Source organism: Natator depressus, chromosome 8 (genome assembly GCF_965152275.1).
Source record: "Natator depressus isolate rNatDep1 chromosome 8, rNatDep2.hap1, whole genome shotgun sequence".
Taxonomy (NCBI): domain Eukaryota; kingdom Metazoa; phylum Chordata; order Testudines; family Cheloniidae; genus Natator; species Natator depressus.
In genome coordinates this window covers 88125088-88150388 of record NC_134241.1, presented here as the reverse complement: position 1 = coordinate 88150388, position 25301 = coordinate 88125088, and the positions used below count along the sequence as shown (strand labels likewise).

Sequence of the window (25301 nt, the reverse complement as noted above, 5' to 3'; positions counted from 1 at the left end):
GTGGCTCCAGAGCTACAGGTTCGCCACCCCTGTGATCGGCTGTCTCCTTTTGCTCACACTAGTCTAATATTGGTGTAACTTCAATTAACTTACTCCTGATTTACACCAGTGTGAGAGGAAACTCAAGTTTGATACATGTACAAATATTTTGAAGTGGCAAACACCCAGGATAGAGCAGAGTTATTTAGGGTGGCACACAAAGGTGTAACTAGGATCAATGGAATGAAATTAAGTAAGGGAAAAAGCAGGCTAAAAACATTGACAGATGTCAGGAGTAATCTCCCAAGACAAGTGTCTTCCTTGGACTTTTAAAACGTCATTATATAGCACGAGAAAATGTATTGTAGGGATCAGACCTTCTCTGGCAGGGAGCTGAATAACCACTTCTAGGATCAGAGTATAAAATGCTTTTAAGCTGTTTTAAATGACATTATAGAATAATACTTTCCCATAGGCTGTCATTCTTCCAGACACCTGCATGAAAGATGTCCTAACAAAAAGATGATTATGTATCTGAAATTATCATCTGAATCATATGTGGAAATTAGTTTGACTTTTTCAAGAGGATAAATGCAACTTTTATTGATCAGTAGCAAGCAATATATTTTTCTTCTGGTAAAAAGTACTTTTAAAGTATTTTATGTAAATCTAGTTATTTAATTTGGGAATTTTACTTTTCCCCCTCTCTATGGCAACGTGGTTTAGGAACTTTTTTAGCAATATTGTTCTTATAGGTAGATCTTTATACAGTACCACCTAATCAGGAGATGGCTTTAACTACAGTGTAAATCTGAAGGATGGGGCTTTATGGGATAGTGTTTGAGTAAGAATTAACAAATAGCAGCCTTGTGTTCACCTTTCAGTGTACAAATATGGCATTATTGCTAACCATAAGTGTCAAAAAATCATAAATCTGCCTTCCCCCACCAAAAATCAATCAATCATGAGATTTAAAAACAAAACATTTTGAATTCTTTTTATTTGCCTTCTAGTTTTTGATCCTTTCAGATGGAGCTAGGTCATGTTTTCATGTCCTCAATGATGAAGATCAGGAACATACTTTTTTTTTAAAAATGAGAACTCAAATTCTCACATAATTACATTGCTGCAAGAGCTGGGGTCTTTAGAAAAATATCTCAAGAGTTGGTAACATTGTTCAGATGAACCCGAAAATCCTGCTTTTGGCAGAAAGACTACATGAAATGAGTCCTTCACTCTTCTCTGGATTGAATTTGGTCTGGTCAAGTAGCAAGGTGAGGGGAGTGATGCCAAACTTTTTGTCCAAGGTTGGATGTGAGAAGTTAAGCATTCATTAATTCATTTCAGTTTGGCTGGGCTATCCCACATCAATTTAGCAACATTCCACCCATACGACTTCTTTAGACTGACAATGAACCTATAGGAAATGGGTTTCCTAGTGGTAGCCCTGTTAGTCTGTATCAGCAAAAACAACGAGGAGTCCTTGTGGCACCTTAGAGACTAACAAATTTCTGTTAAAACATATAGCTGATTGGCAGTTTTAGTTCTTTACTTGGGTATTCTTCACTTCATATTCTACACTGCCATGTACAATAGAAGTGCTGTGTTAGTACTGCCAACCCCAAATGTTAAAAAACTATGAGTCAGCCCCAGAACAATGAGCTTTTAAAAATAAATTATGGGTCCTTTTTAGTTGTCATTTCTATTTTAACCACTTGGTGTACAGTGGGGATCAGATTTTTATGATTTTCTTTGCAATGGTGAGGCCTAGAAACTCTCTTAAAGATTAAAGCTGAGATTCCAACATACTGACCTGACTGCAGGAGTTAGGGCTTAAAAAAAACACCACCTAGAGACTTACAATAAAATCAGGAGAGTTGCACCACTGTAAACTACTGCTGTGCTTCACATGCAGGTGGCTGCATTTCAAAGTGGATGAAACAATTCCTGTGCATACTTTGTAGAGCCGCTTAAACGCTTTGGGATGCTACAGGAGGAAAGCTACCAACTAAAGAGGCTATTACGGGGTGGCCAACCTGAGCCTGAGAAGGAGCCAGAATTTACCAATGTAATTGCCAAAGAGCCAAGGTAATATGTCAGCAGTTCTCCTGCGCCACTCCCAGCGCCCCCCCCCCGATCAGCTGTTTTGTGGGGTGCAGGAGGCTCGGGGTGGGGGGTGAGGGCTTGGCAGGTTCAGGGGAAGGGGCTGGAAGGGTTGGAGTGGGGGCAGGCGTGTAGCACAGCCAGGGGTTGAGCAGTGAGCAACCCCCAGCACACTGGAAAGTTGGCACCTGTAGCTCCAGCCCCGGAGTCGGTGCCTATACAAGGAGCCGCATAGTCACTTCTGAAGAGCCGCAGGTGGCTCCGGAGCCACACGTTGGCCAAGCCTGGGCTATCACAATTTAACGGCCCCCTTATTTCTTTGGCCAGCCCCGGCCTAGAGAAGTGGGGCTAGCAGATGAGCATGAGGCTTCTCGCAGCAGGGCCTGCCCGCGTGGAGGAAGCATTGCGGTTGCGGTGGGGGGGTCAGGCTGTGTCCCCACCACAGCTCATGGGGCACCCTCCGCTGGCAGGAAACTACCAGGGGAGGAGCCCTCCCCACAGGGAGCAGGAGTGGGGGCTTTAAGGCAGGTGCAGGCCGACAGAGCGGCTCCAATCCCAGTCACTAGGGCAGCTCCTGCTTCCACTCTTACCCCGGCTCCCTGGGCGCCTCTTTCTTGCGTCTCCCCAGAAGCCGGGGTTCCCGAGCCGTTGTTTTCCACCGCCCCCACCAGCGGGCAGTTCCTTTTCCACTCCCTTCCCCCACCCCGCTTGCCCTGGGTGCCCCTCTAGCCCCCCCTCAGGGAATGGCGGCCCGCGGTGCGGCGGGAGCCCCAGCGCGGGGCCCGCCGGGGTGCTGGGCGGTTCAGGCTGGCGCGGCCTGGGCTGCCCGCGGCGCGCTGACAGGTGGCGGCCCTCAGACTCCCCGCGCAGGCGAAGCCGCCGCGCCATGCAAACGCTCCATTGTCATTGCCGGGGCTGGGCAGAGCTCCGCGTAGCGCCGACGAGCCGGGCGACTGCCTGGGCTCAGCCTCCACGCTCAGCCCCGGTGGGGAGCACGGAGAGCGCGCTCACTCCCCGCCCTCTCCCCGGAGAACAAAAGAGCCTCGCCCGGCGGCGGAAGAGGACGCCGGCGCCTTGGCCAAGGTAAGCGCTTCCCCACAGCTCGGGCGCCCGCTGGTCCGCGCTCCTCTCGTGCGCGGGCGGCTGGAGAGGGCGGCAGCCCGCCGAGCTGAGCTGCCCTGGTGCCCCTCTCCCTGCCCCAGCCTCTGTCAGCCGGGGAACGGCCGGAGCTGCCCTGGGGCTTTCTGCAAAGCGGGACCCAGGCAGGGAAAGAGAGACAAAGCCAGAGAGACAGGGTGCCCCAAAGAGCGACCAGGGCTAAAGGGAAATGTAGAGCTGCGCGAATGGCTTGAAATACAAATAGGGGTTGGTTGGATCCCACTATGCGGTATTGGAGAGGGGTATAGGGCAAGCAGGGACCTGCAGTACTTCCTAGCTGAGTATCTCCATCCATCCCAGGATGGTCCTGCCAAGACTGATAGTGTGAATACAGACACACCAAGAGGCACGTTGAGGAACTTTTAGAAGGAAGGGTGTCCCTCGCTCTCCTTACAATTGAGATGTTAAGAGTAGCCTGCCGGTGTCACTTGTTCTCAGAGCACAGGTGAGCCCAAGTAGCCTTTGTGATCGCCTCACGAATGTTTGTCCCCAAGAAACCCATTCCAAACCTTGCTGTAAAAAAGCAGCTTTGAAGCAAATGCATAAGTAGAGATGCAGGTGTGCATAATTGAGGGAGTTATTTTTAAAGGTAAGAGGAAGATGATTTAAATGATGTTAGTGGTGTTGCTTTTAAACTGTAGTTCAGAAGGAGGTGAAGTGGTTGAGAATTATGCTGCTTGTTTGAGTTAGGTTGTAAAATAAAAAGATGGTCACATTTTATATATTCTATATTCTGTGCTGTCTTAACAGATCTTCAGCGCATTTCTTGCCGGTTGGTTGATTTAGTTTCACAAGAAATCCTGGTTGTAATGGCTTACCCATTTATTTATTTCACTGGTTACAATAACTTTTGTGATCAGTTTTTTTGTGTTACTTTTTCCAGTTCTATTTGAAATTTATTTATTATAATTACAATGGAAAAATACATATTCTTTCAGTTTGTGTTTGTGTTGTGATTATTTTTTGTTTATTTCTTGATTTATCATTCTTTTTAATTTGTTGTTAATATGTACATAAGAAAATAGGAGTTGATGTGCTAGAGCGGGCCATTGGCCCATTTAGTCCAGTGTTCTGTTTTCTGCAGTACCTATGCTTAATGTCTGAAAAGAAGCCGAAACCCACTTATGATGCGTCTAGTCAATAATGCAATGTGATATTGAAGGATTGGAGCTGTAGCTCCAGTAACTTCTTGATCAAGCTAAATCTGTTTATAGCATTTTTGTGATACGTTTTTTCATTTGTTTTACTGCTGTACATCATATTCATTAACATATGGTTTGAGTCCATTTGTTTTCCTAAAGCTGCCGCTTTTCAGTTCAGTGCCATATGGGAGATGAGTTTAGGAGGGATTTGGGGATTTAACATTCCTGTGTTATGGAGAAGATACTTTAGGGGTGTATTTGTGTTAATAAGAGATGTATTTTAGTTCTGTGTGCAACAGGTACCTTCAGAACCATGAAGCATTAGTTACCATGATAGAAGAGAAGGTTGACATCTTGATGTGAAGGCTGAGGCATGATAAATCAGTCTAGATAGGCAACCAGACACTAAGATTCTTGTAATTAATTGCAACTACTGAAGGGACAAGTTGCTCTGTGTGCTGTACACCATCTGCTGCAATGTAAAATATTTCAAGAGGTCACCCGCACTGAAGAGAAATCCCTTTGCTGTAGTCACATTTTGTCTTAACTAGAGCTGTCATAATTTTGTTTCATTTTTCAAAATTTTTACTAACATGCAAGAAAAGCAGTAATACAGAATTAAGGTGTGAATTTTAGAGAATGTTGTCACTTTACTGCTGTCATTCAGTCAAGGTTAGTGTAGAGGGATTTGCATATCAAATTAGAATTGCACTTGTATGTCATGTTTTACATTCATAATGAAACAAAACATGCACTGCGCTGATTTGACACACTCTGATTTATTTTTTTTCCTCCACTGTCATCTCCAGATATGGTAGCTAAATTGTAAATAAGTGACTAGTTCATAATAAATCATCTCGATTGTAAACCCCTTCGGGTAGGGACAAAGCCTTCCTTTTGGTTTTTTTTTCTATAGCACCAAATATACTGTCTGGACTAAACAAGCCATTCATAGCAGTTACCTCCTTTTTTTCCCCTGGTCATCTTATCTATTTTAATGTGCCTATTACAGGAATATCCAAGCACATCTATTTCTTTTTTTATTCCCATCTATTTCTTTTTTAGATTTTGGTGAGCCATTCTAACAGAATCCTTTTTGTTTCTATCTTGCTTAGACTTAGGCCTGAATTGAAATACTGAATCCATTCTCCCTTAGGCTCTCTTGCCTCCCAAAGAACACACTGGGAGAGTTTGAATCCACTCCAGTTACAGAAATTGTAGCTCAGACTTTTGTCTTTAGTGGGCTTAACTAGCAGACTAAATCCACCTCCCCTTGAATTTTGATGACATTTGTAGCTTATGCTCATCTCTGACTTTCTGTACCTGATTATCAGACCACAGTCAGCAGTATCTGACCTCTTCTTTCTGTCTACACAGCAAAAACTCTCATCCAATTTTTTCTTGCAATGATTACTGCAACCTCCTTCTCTCTGGGCTCTCTAACACCAGTGTTTGTGCTCCGCTCCTGTTCTAACAATACAAAACTCAGCTACAAGGATCATCTTCCTAACCAGTTGATCTGATCGTGTCCAGGTCAACTTTGAATCTTTCTGCTGCTTTCCCCTCACCACCACAACAGATACCTACAAAGCACTACATAACTCTACTCTTCCCTGCTTATCTGACAGTTTCTTTTCATGTTGCTCCTCATCTCTGATGTGTCTCCAGTGATGCCAGTTTGTTTTCCAGTTTATTTTATTCTCTCTCAACCACCTTTGCACATTCTTTCATGCCACCACCCCTTATACATGGAACACCCTTCCCTACCCATTCAGCATTTAAATCCCTGATCAAGAGTCCTACTTCTCTACCAGGAAGCCTGTAATAAGTTAGCCAACAAATAATTGCCAGGTATACTTAGAAGTATGTAACACTGCAAAGTAAATGTTTGTAGGATTAGTGCTTAAATCAGTAAAGAGATATTGGGATAAGTAGGACAATGAAATGAATGTAGATTTAACAAAATGAAGTATATTGTAAACATTTATTTACCTAAATTATTAAATAACACCTTATATTACAAAAACAAAAGAATGTTAATCTAATTTATTTGTCATTATTAATGATGATTCCTTTTTTTGTATATCACTCAGTTTAGACAAATATAATTTTAGTGAGTTTGATAGTCACTTTCACTTTCAGTGTTTGGGGTGAGGCACTGCAGGGGAATAAGTTATGCGTTTATAATATGTTTTAATTGAATTAAACATTATGAAAATATTTCTATTGGTCTTATAAAGAATAATCTTTTGACCAAATTTAAGTTGACAATATCCCTTTAGCTCTGATCCCTATACACATGTGCAAAGATAGGATTTGATTCTCTGCTCTGTTACATCAATTTTATGGTGGTAAAACTCCCCTGACATTCCTTTACTCACAGGCTTTAAGTATATGATCGCATACTATTTCTCAAATTATGCAATAATGTGATAGAAACTCTTTTTGTTAGTGTTTTAGACAGAAGAAGAATAAATAAGAGGGCACTTGGTAAAAGTATACATAATGAATGGTATAGAGAAGGAGATCAGGAACTCCTTATTCCTCGTTTTTCATAATACAATATGACTATGACTATAACAGCATTTACTGTGTCCATGGATCCTGACTATACCCTTTTGTAACCCAGACCCATGTCAGACACTGGAACAAGGAAATAGAGATCTATTCCTTTCCAGTACTTCTGTATGTCATGCCTTTTATCTTAAGTAAAATGAATCTCTTACAACAATGGAGCAATTGAAGTAACCTGAATCTTAGTCCGCAAGAGAACTGGAGGAGGTGACTGCAGTGCTTTAAGTTTCCTAGAAACAAGTGGTGTTAAAGATAAATGGGAGAAGGCTAAATCCTTCACCATACTACATATGGCAGGCTGCAAAGCACTGAATGATTTACCGCAGTGCTACTCAAAGTGGTGGTCCGCGGACCAGTGCCGGTCCGCGAGCCATCGGCTGCTGGTCTGCGCGCACATTGGAAAAAAAAAATGGCCAGTCCCCCACATCAGATAGCTTGAGAAGCACTGATTTACAGTACATTTCAGTGGGAGAATGGGGAGTGCGAACTGTTAGGTGAAGTCACTCAAGAATACTTTGATTCAGGCAAGAATGTTGCTTGGGAAAGCCACATTTTCTTTAGAAGTAACCAGCAGGCCAACGAAAAGGACTTTAATTTAAACAGGAGTAAAAGGCAGATGAAGCTGAATGCAAATAGTTATGTAAAACTCCTATTCAGTGACCTTGGGTGTTAGAAAGATAGGGGCAATTGTACAAAAGGAAAATCCTTCAACCAATGAGGACTTAGAGATTCACTGGCATGTTAAAATAGCTAAGCAAATTCATGCCTGATTTGTCACAATTAAGTGTCTCCCTCCACCCCCGGATGCTTCTTGAGGACAACACAGAATGGCCTGAGATGAGGCATGAGAAAAGTTTCTGGAAATTTTAAAACAACAAACAAACAAAATCATAGATGCACCAGCACAGAAATATTTTACGATTGAACAATGACCGTAAAATCTCAGTCGCACAAGCTTAAATGCACTGACGGCTTTCCTTCTGTGAGATGGTCACCCAGTGAGGTATGCATCCAAAGCATTGACTAAACATAGCACATTGGAAAAAAAAATTCTGGCAATTGATTTTGATCGAGTGGTTTCATGAAGATATTTTTAGTCAGAAATTGGCTGAGAAAAACCGACCGTATACCACTGGAATAAATATTACCAAAAAGATTCTGATTATTGCAGAAGAAGCATAAGAACTTGTTAAATGTGAAAGATAGGTCTGTTAAGGAGCTTCTTGCAATAGGCATGCTTTCAAGAGTGCCTATAAATAGTGCAAACAGGCGCTTCAGGAAGAGAGGAATCTGAAGTAAATAACACTCAAGTATTATCCATTGCTGAAACTAAATTTTAGAAGCTCAAATGAGAAACAGAATGATCGAGAGCTCAAGAGAATAATCCTACATGGATGTTTAAAAGAAAAAGCAGAAATGTGGCATTATGTACAAAGAGAATCATGTCATCATAACACATGGCATGATTAGGAATACTAAGCATAATCCACAGTACCCATGTGTGTATTGAGAAGTATAAGAACAGAGCTCAAGATGATCTATTCTGGACAGGAATAAGGGCGGCCATGGGCGTGGGGAGGGAGGCATTCATGTGTGAAATCTTCAGTCAGTACAGGAATCACACTGCAAAAAGACCACTGAAATGGCATGAAATTCTTTGTTCATCTTTTTTGTCCAATGTTTCCCGGTTTCATTTCATTTTCTCATATAAGAATGTTTACCAATATCAGGGAGTGCCTCTCTCCTGGGGGACCTCAAGAAGAAAGCTGAAGACTCACTCCATTGTCCCCACCCTTGGAACCATGGAAGCTTCTGTTTTGGAGCTCGTTGGGGGGTTTAGAGAGATGTCTGAGAGCCGTGGAAGGCGGTAGAGCAGAAGACCAACTACCCATAGCATCATCCTCCCCTGCTAACCCTGAGAACTTTCATTAGGAACTCCTGTTAAGACCTCTTCCCAAGGATCTGTGTTACCATGGAGTTGGGAACAACAGGGCATCATATAGAAGGCAGTCCTCTATAGGGGCTTCTTTGCATTCACAGTTCTCATCCTTTCCTTCCCCACAGATTTCTGGGATCTCATAGGGTAGGAAGACCTCTTCCCCTTAGAAGTCCTAAAACCTTCTCCCATTTGAGGTGAAACTCTGTAAAAGTAAATATAGCTGAGGTGGTTTTTTTTTCCCCTGCTCCCTTTGTCCCCTTCCAGTCCAGTTTTTGGACTATTTTATTTATCTCCATTTTTAAATCAGAAGAAGCCTCTGAAATGAGAGTTTCTTGTCCCTGCTTCCTCACAGTGAATTCTGAGCATGTGATTCGGAAAGGCTAGTGGAACACCCCACCCCCCACCCCCCTCCAGCTACAGCTCATTAACGGAGGAGAAACGTTTGAAAGAAACCAGATCACTGCAGGTCTGATATTTCCCCAGAGCTATTTGAAGTCTCAGTAACCTTTTTCTTATTCTGTGTTTTCAATTTGCTGTTGGCATAAGCAGAATGTTTTGATATCCCTGAAAGCAGGCCGTAGAATCAAGTCTTTAATGGCATATGTTTTTGGCCTACTAAGGTTTCCCCTCAGTTGTGGCTGAAAGGAGTCAGTGTGTTGGTGATATTTTTATTCATTCATTTATGTATGTATTCATAAATTATTTATATTTTCGTTCGTTTATTTAAAGAATTCCTTTGGGTCCTGGGACAATTTTTTAGACAGTGTGTGGGTCACGACCCAAACAAATCAAATATTGGAATTGAACATTCCTGTAAAGCTTTTCTCACAACTATAAAAATGAGTCATCTAATGAAATTTAAAGGAAATTAAAAACTATTTAAAAATATTTGTTTACACAGTGCATACTTTCCCACTGGAACTTATGGACATGTACGCAGGATAAAACATTTTATTTTATTTCAGTGAATATAAACCATCTTGTTTCAGGCCATAGGAAAACCATTACCTGACTGGGGGGTAGGAAGAAACTTCCCTTATGGAGAAGTTCCCTAATTGTCTGTTATGGGATTTCTTGTATCTTCTGAAGAAGCATCTGATACTAATCACTATTTGTATTCATCACTGCAATTCCAGAGTTCTGCTACATGCAGCAAAAATTAAAAAATATTGGATAATTAAACAAACCATAATGTATGTTTAATTTTAATTTAGACTAACGTGGAGAGGTGTTTCGGTAAAAGAACAGATTTGGGCAGAAAACAAAATCCTACTTGCTTATAAATATAGCTTGCGAAGTCGTCTTCTTTTTTTTTTTTTTTAATCTTTTGCCATGAAAAGCACTGTATAAGTATTGTTCTGTCTTTGCCTGAGCGGTTATATTTAGAGCCTTGCAGCTTGTGCCTGTTCAGAGGAGAAATTGATGATAGAATCAGGTATTTCTTGGGTGCAGTCCTGTTTCTTTACTAAGAATGTTCACAAAGTCCTGTTTGCCTGAATACAGTAGGAATAAAAAACAGGAGACACTTTCCATGTTCAAAATTCTATGCTTCATTCTAGCCAGTACTCTGCCCAAAAGAAACTCTCTCTTGGCTTCCTCCCAAGGCCACGCTAACCAGGCTTTTCTCACTGTGCCCTGCTTTCAGGCTTCTCCCTTGGCTTTTGTGCTTCTCACACACACACACAATCCCTGTGTTTTCAGTCTGCCCCCAGGGAAAGCTCTTCTGCCCACATAGCTCTGCTTCTGATGAGCCTTGCACATGGCCGAGTCCCTTCAGTGGTATATTTTATTGTTTCAGCTATCTTTTTCCATAAAGGAGTTTAACTGCTTAATTTAGATCAATGTCTTGCCAACTCATAGCCACCTATGTCCAAGCCTAAACAACCCATTGCTGCTCTGCCCATCATCCTGATGTACTCCAGAATGATGACTCCCTCTATGACCCATCCCAGATATTGAATTGAATAATACAATCTTAACTATTTATATAGTATTTGTCTGTCAGGATATTTTATATCATTAGCCTAAATCTGATTTATTCCCATCCAAATCTTCTTGGAGTCTTTCTCTCCCTGCCCAGTTTTCTTTCAGCCAACTGGGAGGGACTTCTTTCAACAGCCCCTTGACAAGCGTCTGTTGTTTCTGTGAAGTTGCTGGCTTGGACAGCCTCTGCCCATTTTTGTTCTGATGATGAATTCATTACTTTCACAACTCACCCAGACTCTGCTCACACAGGTATAGCCTCTGTTTCTGGGGGAAGCCACATTTGAAGTCCTGTCCCATGATACTTCCCGTCCCATGATACTTCCTAAGATAGTCCTAATGGATAACGTTGGGTTTATTCCTGGAATTGAGCTGTATCCTATATTCTACTTCATTTATTTTGTAAGCACTGTATAGGTCTCCTACTCTTCTTTCTCATAAGATTGTGGAACCAGAATATATAAAACTGTAATTCAACCCATCCTAATGTTCAGAACAGACATGGCCAGCCACAAGAAAAGAAATCAACATGCTCTGCACCATGGAAATAAAGATGTTGAGGTGGTCAAATAGTTGGACACTCCAGGATAGGAAATGAAATGAGGTTATGAGGGACCTAATGCACGTTTCCCCAATTGAAGACAAGTTTGAGGGAGGCTAGGTTACAGTGATATGGACATGTCCAGTGGAGTCCTGAGAGTTATATTGTAGGATGGCCTTTGGAATGATCATGGATGGAAGATGCCCAAGCAGGCGGCCACAGACTCGATATATGGACTGGATATCAGTGGACCTTAGAGACACCAATTTGTACAACAACCAGGTGTAAAATCCTGTGTTTGGAAGAAGGCTATAAAAGTCGCCAAACCTGAATAGGGAAATGGAAAGAAAGAAGAGGGGGAGACCTCAAAGCAGATCTTTATTACTCCTATTTTTCCTTTGATGGAAAGTACCACAGCATGTAACTGTTATGGTTCCTGATCCTGAAGGTAAGACAACATGCTCACTGTAAACCAATTGTCTACAAATCATTCATCTCACCTGGGCCACATCCGTAACATATTTGTTGTTTAACTGCCCAGATCTAAACAAAAATTGTAGGGTTGAGCTGTGTACAGTAGAACTTCAGAGTTACGAACACCTCGGGAATGGAGGTTGTTTGTAACTCAGAACAAAACGTTATGGTTGTTCTTTCAAAAATTTGAAACTGAACATTGACTTGATACGGCTTTGAAACTTTGCTATGTAGAAGAAAAGAGCTGCTTTTAATTAGCTTAATTTAAATGAAACAAGCACAGAAACAGTTTCCTTATCTTGACAAATATTTTTGTAACTTTCTCTCTTGCTTTTTTTTTTTTTTTTTGGTAGTTTACATTTAACATAGTACTGTACTGTATTTACTTTTTTTGGTTTTGTTTTGTGTCTGCTGCTGCCTAGTTGTATACTTCTGGTTCCAAATGAGGTGTGTGGTTGACTGGTCAGTTTGTAACTCTGAGGTTCTACTGTACCTCCAAGCTTTGCCCCTTCAACTTGCTATCCTTTCCCCTCTATCTCCCTCCTCCCCCCAAACTGGGTGAAGAACTTTCACTGCACTCTTGTGATGCTCTGTCCTGGCCAACTTTATATTTATAACAGTTCTTCTATTGTGGCCATTTTTTTTTTAACAACACCAATGTTTAACAGAACTGCTTCCCTTAGTTTTTGCATTGTTGCCAATTTCTCTTGTTTTACAAAACCAGTGAACACTTTTTCTAACAATTCAAAACGGTCATGAACCAGATCAGAATCCCCTGTTCCAACATACGTACTAGGCTCAGAGCTGTACTTACAGGGCTCATGGTGATTAGCTCCTATCTTCCCCTGTAGCTGTTTTCTATTCTGGTGCACTGCTGCAGGAAAGATTCAAATTCCATAGCTCCTCTGAGGGCCTCTGTTCGCTGAATGTAATCTGGAAGTCCAAGTCCAGCTGTATAAATTGCTTCATTGCCAATTTATCATGGAGGTCCGCATTGCTATCTGGATATACCAGGTTCTTTGCCAGTTCAGTTGGGATCTCTCTTCCCTCTCCCGGCCCCCAGCTCTCAGCTGTGCCCTGGCCTGTTCAGATTGTTGGCTAGCTCCAAACTACTATCAAGGACTCGTACCAGGTCTGGATAATTCATTCTTTTTTTCTGTGGTAAGTTCTGCAGCACCATCAGAGCTGGTCCACCCAAGCTGGATGCTAGAAACTTGTCTTTCTGCTCATCTTCCCTGCCGTTTGCTTTGGGCTATGGTATTGAACTGAGCCAAATAAGTCTCCCAGGGAGTTTTTCCCTCAAAGATACTAGACTTTTGCATTGTTTGAGCTGTGACATCCTAGCCTCTCCCCTATGGGCTTCTGTGGGTAGACACGGTAGAAAACTGTCCTATGTGTTCAGTCTTACCCAACTCTTGTGGCTGTCCTAATTCCATATCCACTGTGGTCTTTGCCCCTTTAATTTTCTTCTGTAGCTGACTTTTTTTTATGGCCCTTAAGTCCTTGCTGCAACTAACCTCTATTAACAAGTTGCAAGTTGGCCAAAGCTTTCATGGCTTCCCCTGTTTTGTGGGAAACCTTCTGGTCCATGTCAGTCAGGTTGCTGTTCACCTTATTGTTTCATAAGTCCAGAATTGGCTTTCCAGTCTGCCTAGATGCTTTGTAGCTGCTACCCCAACAAAGATTTTTTTTTTATCTCCAACAAGAAGTGCCCAGGTCTTGTTTTAATTTTCTTTTCCCAATCTTTAATTTCTGGAAGTGTCTCTATTATTTGTTCCAGCTTTATTTCAAGGGAAATATCAGGTCACAGTTTGTCTGTGGAAACTCTATCCTATTACTAAACACCAGCCTTACCTCTTTTGGCCCAAGCAGTTATCCAAAATTTGGGGTCTTGAGGGCTCTTTCCATTATGAGGAGAAATTGATGTTTAAAAATCAGGTATGTCTTAGGTAAAATACTGTTTTGTTTACAAAGAATGTACACAAAGTCCTGTTTCCCTGAATACAGTGGGAACAAATAGGATTCTTGCTCATAATTCCCAACTTATTTGTAGCCCACACACATACACTCCCCCCCCCCCCCCCCACAGGGCCACGTTACCAGTGCTGTTCTTGTTGTCCCCGGCTTTCAGGCTGCTGTCTCTTGGATTTGTGCTGCGTTCCCTTCTGGCACACACACAGGCTCTATTTGTGATCAGCTCCCAAGGAAAACCACCCTGCCCCATAGTTCACCTTTTGATTGGCCTGGCATGTAGTTTGGTCCCTTAGGTGGTATTTACTATTGTTTCAGCTATCTATAAAGGAGCATAATTGCCCCTGACATTTATCCTGAATGAAGGGATGTCCATTGGCTTCAATGAGATGCAGATTAAAGAGAAGTCTGGGGGTAGCCACCAGCACCTTTTCAGCATAACCGTATAAGATATCACTATTAGTGTACTGGAGCTGGAATCTCTACATCATAGATAAGCTGTTTTGGGGCCAGGCAGTATCTTTGTCAAATCTGGGTCCTACTCTTCTTGCACTAGAGCCCCTGGACAACAATTCTGCAGAACTCTTGTTACTGCTTGTGTTTGAACCAATTGAGTTTTCTCTGGCTGTATTAAGAGCTGGAACAGTATGATTTTTAGGGCCGCTATGTATCTGGCTTCAGGAGGATTCCTTGGCAGAGGCAATGCAGGAGACAGCTATAAGGTTACTTCTGAAGGACCCCTTTAAAGTCCTGGATTAGGTGGCATGTCAGGGGCAGGGCTGGGGTCTGGTAGGGTATGTCAAGGGTGGAGCTGCGGTCCATAGTGCTGCAGTCTATAGGGCAGTTCAAGAAAGGCTGCCCTATAAAGTTACTCTGGTCCTGTGAGTTGTCTAAGTAATGCCCGGGGCCTCTCCAGCCCCCAGAGCAGCCCAGAATTGCAAAGGTGCTGTTGGGTGACAAATACTCCAATTTAGGTTTAAACAGTTTCTTGTATCCTTTATTTTGTATGTTTTAAGACATACAAAAATAGATCAGGCAAGAAAAGTAATTGATCAAGTTACATCTTCTGAGGACAAGATGACTTTTTTCAAATCTCTGGTCTGCTGTGTTGTTCTTCTCCATTTTCCTATTGTCAATCACCTATCTTTTATCCTCTGTTCTATAACTTTAAGCAGACTCCGTTACCTTATCAATGTACCTATTCCTCTGAACCCCTGACTATAAAACATTTCTATGCATAAATCACAATAAGTAACCTAAACAATACATTTTTGCTCATCCTGCTAAAAATTACTTCTGTTGTCTATTCTTTGCTATCAATCCCACTGGTTCCATCCAGTCGAATTTTATTTTATTGGTGTTTTTGTGGCCTTGGGTGTTTTCTTGTAAGTTTTTTGTCTTGGGGTTGCGGGACACCTGAAGTTAACAATTCCCTCATAACCCTCTCTGTTTCACCCTGCTATTTACACAGACTAAGGTTTTAGAAAGTAAGACATACAAACTAGGTTTCACACAATCTTGAAGCTATTTCTACTAGTTCTGAAATGCCGAGACACATACAAAAAGCAAAAACTCCTTTATATTCCCCCCCCCCCCAGTTTATATACTTGACTAACACAAATCATTACACAGTTGCTTAAAGCAACTTTAGTGCCCATCTCTCTCTGAGCTGCGAGTTCTGTGTTGTGCCTCTCACAGTAAGTCTACATGGGGATAAAAGACCCACGGCACAGCTGTAGGTGGCCCAGGTCAGCGGACTTGAGCTTGTGCGCTCAGGTTGCGGGACTGAAAAATTGCTGTGGAGATGTTCAGACTTGGGCTGGCACCCAAGCTCTGAGACCCTCCACCCTCACAGCATCCCAGAGCTTGGGTTCCAGTCTGAGCCCAAAGATCTACATGGCAGTTTTTCAGCCCTGGTGCCCGAGACCAGTGAGCCCAAGTCAGCTGACCCAGGCCAGCTGTGGGTTTTTTATCCCCATGTAGACATGTCCTCAGAGTCACAACATAGACTATCACCCCTATTATTTCCATTTAAATGTATATATGTTTGTATCTTTTTGGGGACCGTTTCCTGTTTTAGTCTATAGCTCCGCAGCACATGACAAATTCTCTTTCTTTAAGGCACACCTTCCACTTTATTACTGTCACCTAAAGGGATTTGCTGATGAAAGCTAATGAGGCTGAGGAGACCAGCCCTGTTTCTCCCACCCCACCCCCCCACAGATGCGTAGAGGGTATTGTATTTTGGGAGCAAACAAATGACCCAAATATTAATGCTCTTGAGAAATTCAGTCATATTGCAAGATATACCGTTTTTATTCTTTAAGGACTTTCTTGTGTGGTTGCAACTGTATTCTGAAAATCAGTGGAAGATTTAAAAAAAAGATGATATTGGTTGGAGTTGTATAACGAATGAATTTTGGAAAAACAGTACTTTGAGCCTTTGTGTTCAGCACAGATACTAGAAATTTGAAACAAATATTCTGAGTGACTTAATTTCTGTTGTCTCTAATTTTAGTGTTCATGAATACTGATGCTACTCAAGGATTATATTATAGTGCACATTTTTTTGCACACTAAGTATAAACAGTTCATTAGTAATGTTGTTCCTATCACTCTATTGATTTATGTTATCCTCAGTGGAAGTTTTTATCTTCTGTAGGAGGTTTATGGTGTCTTTTAGAATCAGATTTTTGGAATTTCTGCAAAGGAATGTCAAAGGAGCCCCCTCTATGCACCTGTGGAGACAAACATTTCTCTGAATGAAGTATGGCTGTGCCTCTGCTGCGCCAGGCTGTGGAAAGGAGGATCCAGACAGATAGTGTAGCATGCACTTAACATGCAAGTTGGGGTGGATGGGAAGAGATTTTTGTTGTAGGAAGTACAATCTCTCCATGGGCTCCTACAGGAACATGCTGTTTCCTGTGTGGGCTAGCAGCTGCAAGCCAGCCTTTTTAAAAGTAGGTAGCAGTGGGACAAATTTTTGAAAGAGACTTGTATCAAAATTCCATTGTGATTTTTGATTTTTAGTAACAAGTCAGTCACTTCAGGATTTTTAAAACCTGTATTCCAAACTGTTGAAACAATCGGCTTCTGCATTTAGGCACAAAATCCGTCCCAAAGGCCAAGTAACTCATTTGAGTCCTGGGAAATATTTGCATGAAGGTGGGATAGGGGAAGGAACCCTCCCTCTTTCTGTCAAGGCCCTGCAATAAGAGAAATAGACTGCTAGGATTGCTTTGGTGGCTTCTGCAAAGGAGGAACAACTGGAGTATCTTTACTGTAAAAGACATGCCGGCCAGTTAAGCTCATCCAGAGAAACCTGGAGCCCTGGTACATCATATTTGCTTCCCCTCTTTTTATTAGAATTTAGAAAAGTTCACTCCCTTATATACTCTGAGCTCTCAAATAGAAATGTGTGTGTTATCTCAGTGCATGGGGATTTATGTGGGTAACATTTTCATGTCTGAGTGAGATGTGACCGCAGATGCTTTTGAAAGGAGATGAGGGCTCAGGGCTTCAGTACAGTTGTCCCCTCTTCCTTCCCGCTCCCCAATCAGACCTGCCTGCTAGCTCTTCCAGGTGTAGTCCATGCAGAGCTGGCCATCATGTCTTTTGGCAAGGCGTGCACACACCCGGTACAGCCAGCCCTTGAGTTCTAAATCTTTTGTGGTCCACATCCCACGGAATTATATTGTGGCCTAACATATCCCATGATGCTTCTAGAGGTAAAGGATTAGAGGATTTGGATCACAGACTAATCATATGGGTTGTATATCTAACAATGGGGGAGGTTGGTGCTGCTGAGTCCCTCCTCTTCCTCTCTGTAGTGGAGGTCTCTTCCCATCACAACACTGCTTTTAGTCCCCTTCATTGGCTGGGAGCTAGTAGGTGTCTTTTTCCTCGTCCACCTAGTCCACCATATTGAGGAACCAGAACTTCCCTCTTCCTTGGTATGCAGCTATCAGGAAGGAAGCTGGCCTCTGGCTTCCCCCATCATCTTAGTGTGCTGTTGCCTCTGTCTCTGTGCTGCCGGATGGCATATCTCTGATCAGTGGCCTCACAGGAGAGAGAAAGAGAAGTGAGCTAGAGCTACTGCAGCTCTTCCGGGTCTGAGACTGATGATCTGTCCCTCCCTTGAGTTCCTTGCAATTTTACAAAGTGGAAGTTTGCCTGTCGGCAGTATTCTTGAGTCCTTCTTTACAATGCCTCTGGGAAATGCTGGCCTACCTGTATCCTGATTCTTCCTCCCCCACATGCTCCTAAGAGTTTTGCTTCTAGAGGCCCTTCCTGGCCCACAGATGAAAGGACAAGATTTTCTCCTGTAGGATTTGGCTCCAATCTCTTGTCCAGTTCTTACCCTATCCTTATGCAGGAAAAATTGCCATTGCAGTTAATATGCATTTTGCTCAACGAATGGAGGAGTAAAATATGTACCAAGAGCTCAGGATTTGACCTTTTAGTTTCTTATTGTCATAATTTCCCAGCAAGAAGATTAGAAACCATCATGAGTAAAATTTTGATTGTCCCAAATATTATTTAACTTATGTTGGGAAAATAATTAAGAGCATTCACATTAAATTTTGGGTGGAATGTTAGTTTCTGACCTCCTCCAGGACACTTGCAGAACCTCTGTATCGTTAATAACCTGTCTGGCCCTGCCAGACAAGTAGAACTCCTAATAATCGTAATTAGTCTTGTAGTCACATGCATTGAGGAGAGTTCTCCCTATTTAAAATGTCTTGACCAGGTTGCAGCTGAAATGAAGGTGTATGCTTCACCGATTCAATTATAGAAATCTTTGTTAGGATTTAGAAATGTTCACTCCCTTATACATTCAGCTCTCAAAGAATAGGAATGTGTGTGTTCTTATCTCCAGGCATGGGGATTTACGTGGGTAACGTTTTCATGTCGGTGAGAGTTGAGTGCAGATGCTTTTGAAAAGAGATGAGAACTAATCCCACAGTGTCCCCTCAAGAACATGATGATGTGAATTGACTAAACCAGAGGTAATTAATAACACGGGGAATAAATCCATTAAGTTGTTATAGCAACTGAGATGCTTGTATTTAAAATGCATGGGCTGCAAGCTTCAGTCAGCTCTGCCATGTGGAAGGGTACAAGTGAGCCTAAAGTAGGTGAGAGGCTCTGAAAACAGTGGAAGGGGGGACAGTGACAACACTGCATGCTCTTCCCTTGTCACCGCATCTCCTGCATATATGCCCAGGGAAGGTCGTCTTTATGAACATTGCATGGTTATGTTGCTCTACAAGTTCAGGAAAGACTTGTCAGGCTGGAGAGGGACAGGCCTGTGGACCAGCAGTTCGATGCACAATGTTTGCTATAAAACGAGTGGTTTTCCAGGTGGAAATCTGCAAAGAAATTAATGCTGCTCATTGCAGCACGTACTCCCACGCTGTGTCTTCTACCCGCCTTGGAGCTGGTGGGTAGAACTCAGTCAAGGTAAGCAGTAGTGGTAGCAGTCCCTCTGCCTGGCAGCTTTCTGAACAGATACCCCAGGATGTGCAGTGATGGAGCTATGGATTCTTGCACTCTAGGACAATAGGACCACATCCCCGGCATCCTCCTCCAGGCGGGAAGGAGCTGTTGAGATTTCTGTAGCTTTCAAACCACAGAACATTCAAGCTCTTTTTTTTTTCCCCCATCTTGTGTGTATTTTCAGAGGCACATGGTGGTTTTAGCTCTGTTTCCAGTTAAGAAAAAATTGATGCATAACTTTCTTCAACCAAGTTTCTTTTTAAAAGGGGTGTGTGTGTGTGTGCGTGCGCGCGCGCATTAGGAAGGCCCGGGGTTGGTTTTTATTTATTTTTTTTAAATTATGTACACACACACACAGAGTACTTTTTTGTTCATTGTATTTGTTGGATGTTGGTTAGCATTGCCATCTGGTAATTTTTGATTTGTAATTCTGGGTGCAGAATTTAGTCATTAACCTTTTGAAAGAGCGGTTTTGTGTGGTGGTTTTTGTGATATAGCTTCCACATTTGGAACAACTAAGCTACAATGAATCAGTTAGTACCACAGCAACGTGATATAAACCTTGGAGTAATAATTTACTATCCTCTTAGAATATTTTGACAGTGATTAACTGTTTGTTACATTTTGCTTGGCCGAAAGTATGAATTTTGAAAAGGTTTGTAACTTAATTTTATGTAAGAATTTGGTGATTTTGTTTTTTAAATTTTTAAACAAGTGAAAGTCTAATGGTACTAAAATTGTGCAAAGTGTGGACAATCATAGTATAAGCTCTTCAGAGTGCACTTTAAAACTCTGGCTTGATTATCAGCAGTCCTAGTCTTGTGCCATCTCTAGCTAAATTGCCAGGGTTGTGTAATATTCTCCCAATATAAACAAGTGTTCATTGTGAACAAAATTGAGACTATCCAGATACTTTAATTTGTTATCCAAATTTCACATTTCAACCATTAGCAATTAAAGGCTAGTATGATGACATGTTGCTCCATCTAGCCAACAGAAATGCTTATGACTCTCATGGAAAATAAGTCCATATACACTAATCTGCACAGAAAATATGGACGAGTGTACAACTGTGTTAAAGGCCACAAGGAAATTGTCTGAACATCTGTTACTGGTGCAAAGTGGAATTCTTTGACTAAAGTAGTGCCGGTAATGAATAAAATAAAGCGAGACACTGATGCCCAATTTTTTTTTCTGCATTACACTTATGTTGTAAGATTGAAGTTGTTGACATCTTCCTTTGGGTTTCCAGAGAGTAATCCTTTGTGGTAAAACCCAACTAGTTAATAAATATAATTGTTGCATCACTGAAACACACCTGCTGTTCAGCTTTTCACCAAGGTAATCATGAAAGGCAGGAATTCCAAAACATCTTCTCCTTATTGTCTTGTGGCATGTGATTTCCTATAGTGTCTGCAGAATGGTAATAGGACATATTTTCAGAATCTATATATGATACAATTGCGCGCGCGCTCTCTCTCTCTTTTTTTTTTTTTTTTTGACCTAACATTATCTTTTGACTCATTTTGACCTCTTTCTTGGTCAGTGGCAATTACATGCTTACATGTGGTCAATAGCAATTAGTTACATGAAGAATAAATGTAGTTGAATGTATTAGGAAAAATGTGGTGTTTGTATTTTAATGTACTGTGGAATTATCAGATTCTTGTTACTTCAAGGTTTCTAAATGTTTTGTTTCGAAGAGAGATTCCTTTCAGATATTCTTTTCCTTCTGAGGGTACCTGGGTCAGGCTTCCTTGGTGTATGCTTCCATAAGGAGTCCTGCTGTGATCTATGGATTATTTATATGTTGTTGTTTTTTGCACCCTGTGGCTGGTCGGTTCTTTTTTCCATAGTCTCCAATACAACATCATGTGTAGTCATTAAGAATTTAACTCTTTTACTTTATAAACATACAGACTTCAGAAAATATAGACCTAAATTTTCAAAAGTTACAAGTGATTTTAAGTGCCTCAATTTTAGAGGAGAGGGGTACAATTTTTAGAATATTTAGAAATTCCAATATGTTTTAGTACTGGCAGCATGAGACCTCCAGAATGTCACACAAATTGAAGTATCCCATTATCCTGCATCTTTTTTTCCTCCACATTGTAGGTAACTGCTTAAGGAGTCAGTCATTGGGTTCCCTAGTGTGATTTCGTGGTCCGTAGCAAACCCCAACTTGTGCCCATCTTGTGCTCTATCCATTAGGGCATTGATCTGTAAGCCTTCAAGATCATTTTCTTCAGTGTTAACAGGCAATGCCATTTTTGACATCGAGTGCCACTCTTCCCATTTTGCCCACTCAGTCCTTCCTAAATAGATTATAATAACCATTGATTTTAACATTACAATCAGGACAATCATCTCACTAGGCTTCAGTAATACTAACTAGATCAAATTTATGCTCATGGATGAGCAATTCCAGTTCCTCTGGTATGTTGCGCAGGCACCTAGCATTTGTGTATAGGCAACTAAACAATTTCTTCTCTTCAAGTCCTTTAGTTCTTTGATTAATTTTGTTCTCAACATCTTGATTTTGTGCTGAGTGCTCATAACTTCCCTGGTTTTATCCTCCTCTTTTGTTATTAGTTTACCTAGCTTGGTCCCGAGAAGATTGGGTCCCCCCTCCTACTTAAGTGGAGAACATCCAAACTATACAGCCCCCTAGAAGGTGGGACTGATGTTCCACAAAAGTAAAACCCTCCATCCTGCACCAGTTACCTAGCCAGTGGTTTACTTCCTGTCTGTCTCAGCTTGTGGGACAGGAAGAATCTTTGAGAAGATCACTTGGACATTTTTCTTCAGCATGCTTTGGAATTCCGTGAAGTCATCAACTATCTGTGAGAGATCCCGTGGCACCGTGTTATTAAAGCAGATATGTACCATCAGCAGTGCATCCTTTCACATCAACTTCAAAACCGTAAAGTGATGGCTCATGTCGTCTTTGCTCTGAGAAGGCAGCACACCATCTGCCCGACTTTTGCAGAATGTTCTTATGATTCTGCTGAGTATTGAATCCCCACAAGGATAGTCTGTTTTCCTTGGATGCTTGGAGAACTCTTTGTGGACAAGCTTGATTTTCTTATAGTTGGGTTGAGCTGCCATCCACAGGTGTACATCTCTCCATTTCTTTGGCTGGATCTTGAGAGGTATCTTCTTCAGTTTGCATGCTGAGGACCTGATATCTTTTGGAAACTACTAGTTGTATGAAATTCTTCCTTGGCCTTTTCTGTCTCATGGCCACCTTGTCTATCTCCAGGGTTGTAGGGTGTCACCTTGACCTCTTGCCTCTGGTCATTACGAACTGCCAGGCCTCCCCTCTGACTTCTTTATTGCTGGCTCCTTTCTTTCTTGAATTGGTGTTTCCTGAACCTGGCTGTCTAGGGACTCCTCAGCCTCTCTGATTCTCAGTAGCATCTCTTCTTGCCTCTCCAGTCCAAGAATTTTCTCCAGTATAGCCACCAACTTGCACTACATGCACAAGAAGTCCTCTCTGGCTTCAGGCAGGCCTATCCTTTGCCATTGTTTTGTGTGTATGTATTAGCTTGTAATTCAGTTAAAACAATCTACTGCCTGACATAGGGCTATTTATAGGTTCTTAAAATTATTTATATACGTTGCTTTCAGAAACTGAGGTCAAGATTTTCAAAACTGCATTTAGATGCACTGCTTCCATTAGTTTCAATGGGAGTTGTGTGGCTAAAGCCTCCAGTTGCTTTTAATCGTTATAAAAATTAGTGGGTTTGAGGATATTTCCATTCTACAAAGGGGTGTCTGAGTGTGTGTGGAGTGAGGAGAATGTTTCTATGGCAATTACAGTAATTGCTCAAGCATGCAATGAAGTAATAGTCCCCATACACAGATGACGTGGAACTTGAGAGTTTTGGAGAAGCCTGAGTGTACTCTCATTCTCTTCTTCCTTAGTTCCTATCCCCACACTTTTGATGCAGTGGACAGTGTTTCTATAATATGATGCATGCCTGGGCTTAATCTTGCATCTGTTGAAAACAATGGAAGCTTCCTCACTGACATATCATCGGCAAGATCAGGCCTCCTATGTGTAAAGGGTTACTTTTCTGTTGCATACCTGTGAGGCGCTCCAATTCCTTTACTTTTCCCTCCTTTTGAAATCTGGCATTTCAGTTGCCCAGAAGAAAATTCTACTTCCCTGCTCAGGCAAAGATACACATTCTTCTGTCTGAATGGCAGTGCATCAGAGAAACAAATGGAGAAGCCTTACAGAAATATTGTGCCACCTTTTGTAATTCATAGCATTTTGTAAGCTGATGTCTCCTGGGATAAAGAGATCACTTTGTTTCTGCCACATGCTGTTGTTTTGACTTTTCTGTATTGGAACAAGCCGTGCCGTATTTTCCCCCCAAAGGTAAGATAAGTATGAAGGATTACCATGGTGATGATAATTCCCTGACAACGGAGTTTCTGTACAAAAGGTACAGCTACTAGAACTTCAGCATTTGAGGCCAATATCAATCCCTCTAAAAAGTTAATTTTAAAATAATATATTTGTTTCATCATAACAAAGGTAAAGATGCTGCTTTTTTCTGTACCATCTTTAAATTTTAATAAAAAATCAATATTACTTGATCTGTCTCACTTTAGCAAAACCAAAGATCTTAGTTGACATAATATATGTATCTAATTATAGCTGGTGCAGGTAGCAATACCTATAGTTAAGATTGCCTGACACATCCCATTATAAGACCTTGTTTTCAATTGCTTTTATAACTTTGCCAGACTTCAGTCACTCAGGCTGAAGTTTCCATGCCAGGTGTCTTCCCAATGATGGAATTTTTTTTTTTTTTTTTTTTTAAATTTCAGCACGAGTGCTTTAGACATTTCTGAGAATGAGGTTAAGGAAAATACCTTGTTTTGCCCATGCTAAATGAAAATTCTTACAACCTTTTCACTGAGAAACTTTAGTATCTCCATGCTTTGGAGCAAATAATTGAAATTTGGCAGGGGGTTACCTTGGTGTCACAGATGTAGTTTTTGCCATCCCTCTAAAAATCTGAGTTCACTCATACTCAGTAGATTTATTGGAGTTAGACAGTTAAATTTGGTGAAGATTCTATCTGCACTGAGCATGCTCCAGTCTAGAGGGTAACAGGGCTAAGCAGGATTTTCCCAGCTATTGTTGTTCCTGGAAGATTGGGACAGCTGTGTCACTGGGGAGCTGAGAGCAAGGTTTCTCTCTCTCTCTACCTCTACTTCAACCTCAACCTGTGGTCTCAGTTTTCCCCTTGCTGACATGCATGCAGCAATGCGAAGATGGAGGAGACAACCAGATTGCAATGCAGATAGGTGAAGAGCCAGGTCTGGGTGGGCGGTGAAGGGGGAGACTGGGGCTGAGGAAATGAGGAGGGTGAGGACCTGGGACTGAGAAGAGAAAGCAAGGTACCAGGGTGAGGAGAGGCTAGCCAAGGACAAAACAGAGGAGTCAGTCTTGGTGGGGCAAGACCAGAAGGGTCTGTAACCAATAGAACATACTCCCCTGAGAACTTCGTATAGGATTCATATGTCTCAGCCTCCCTCTGCTGTCAGTAAACAGCTGTGAAATTCACTGCCATAATGTGCCGCCACTTCTTCTAGTGGCTAGCCCACACAGAGGATTACAACCCACTATTGCTGTCAATTACTTTGTTAGCTCAAGTAGGGTACTTTGGATCTGAAGGTTCTCACATGACTACTACCAACCATATGGTGCACCAGCAAAGATCCACCTGATGGAACCTGTATTTTTTTTTTTCATTTTACTCAGTTTTTTTTTTTTTTTTTTTTTTTTTGGCAGAAGTTGGGAGGTGTATAGTGAAGGAGGCAGGAGGCTGCCAGAAGATAAATGATTGTCTTTTTGGTTAAGGCAATTGAATGACCCCATGGAGGACTGGATTCTAACCCTGCCTCTGCCATAGAGATG

General features: G+C 41.8%; 1 protein-coding gene across 3 annotated transcripts in view; it reads left to right on the top strand.

Annotated features, from left to right (window-relative positions):
* Positions 1 to 2978: 2978 nt before the first annotated feature.
* PDE4B (phosphodiesterase 4B) overlaps positions 2979 to 25301 on the top strand; it is a 376497-nt gene continuing 354174 nt past the window's right edge. Inside the window, exon 1 of one of the 3 annotated variants that reach the window (XM_074961577.1) lies at positions 2979 to 3165. Coding sequence is in view for 1 of the 3 variants with exons in the window: in XM_074961576.1 (XP_074817677.1) it covers positions 3793 to 3829 (37 nt within the window). In the remaining 2 variants the exon portion in view is untranslated. Of the gene's footprint in view, positions 3166 to 3457; positions 3686 to 3777; positions 3830 to 25301 lie in introns of those variants that run through there. The other 2 variants (XM_074961578.1, XM_074961576.1) reach the window with 2 other exon arrangements.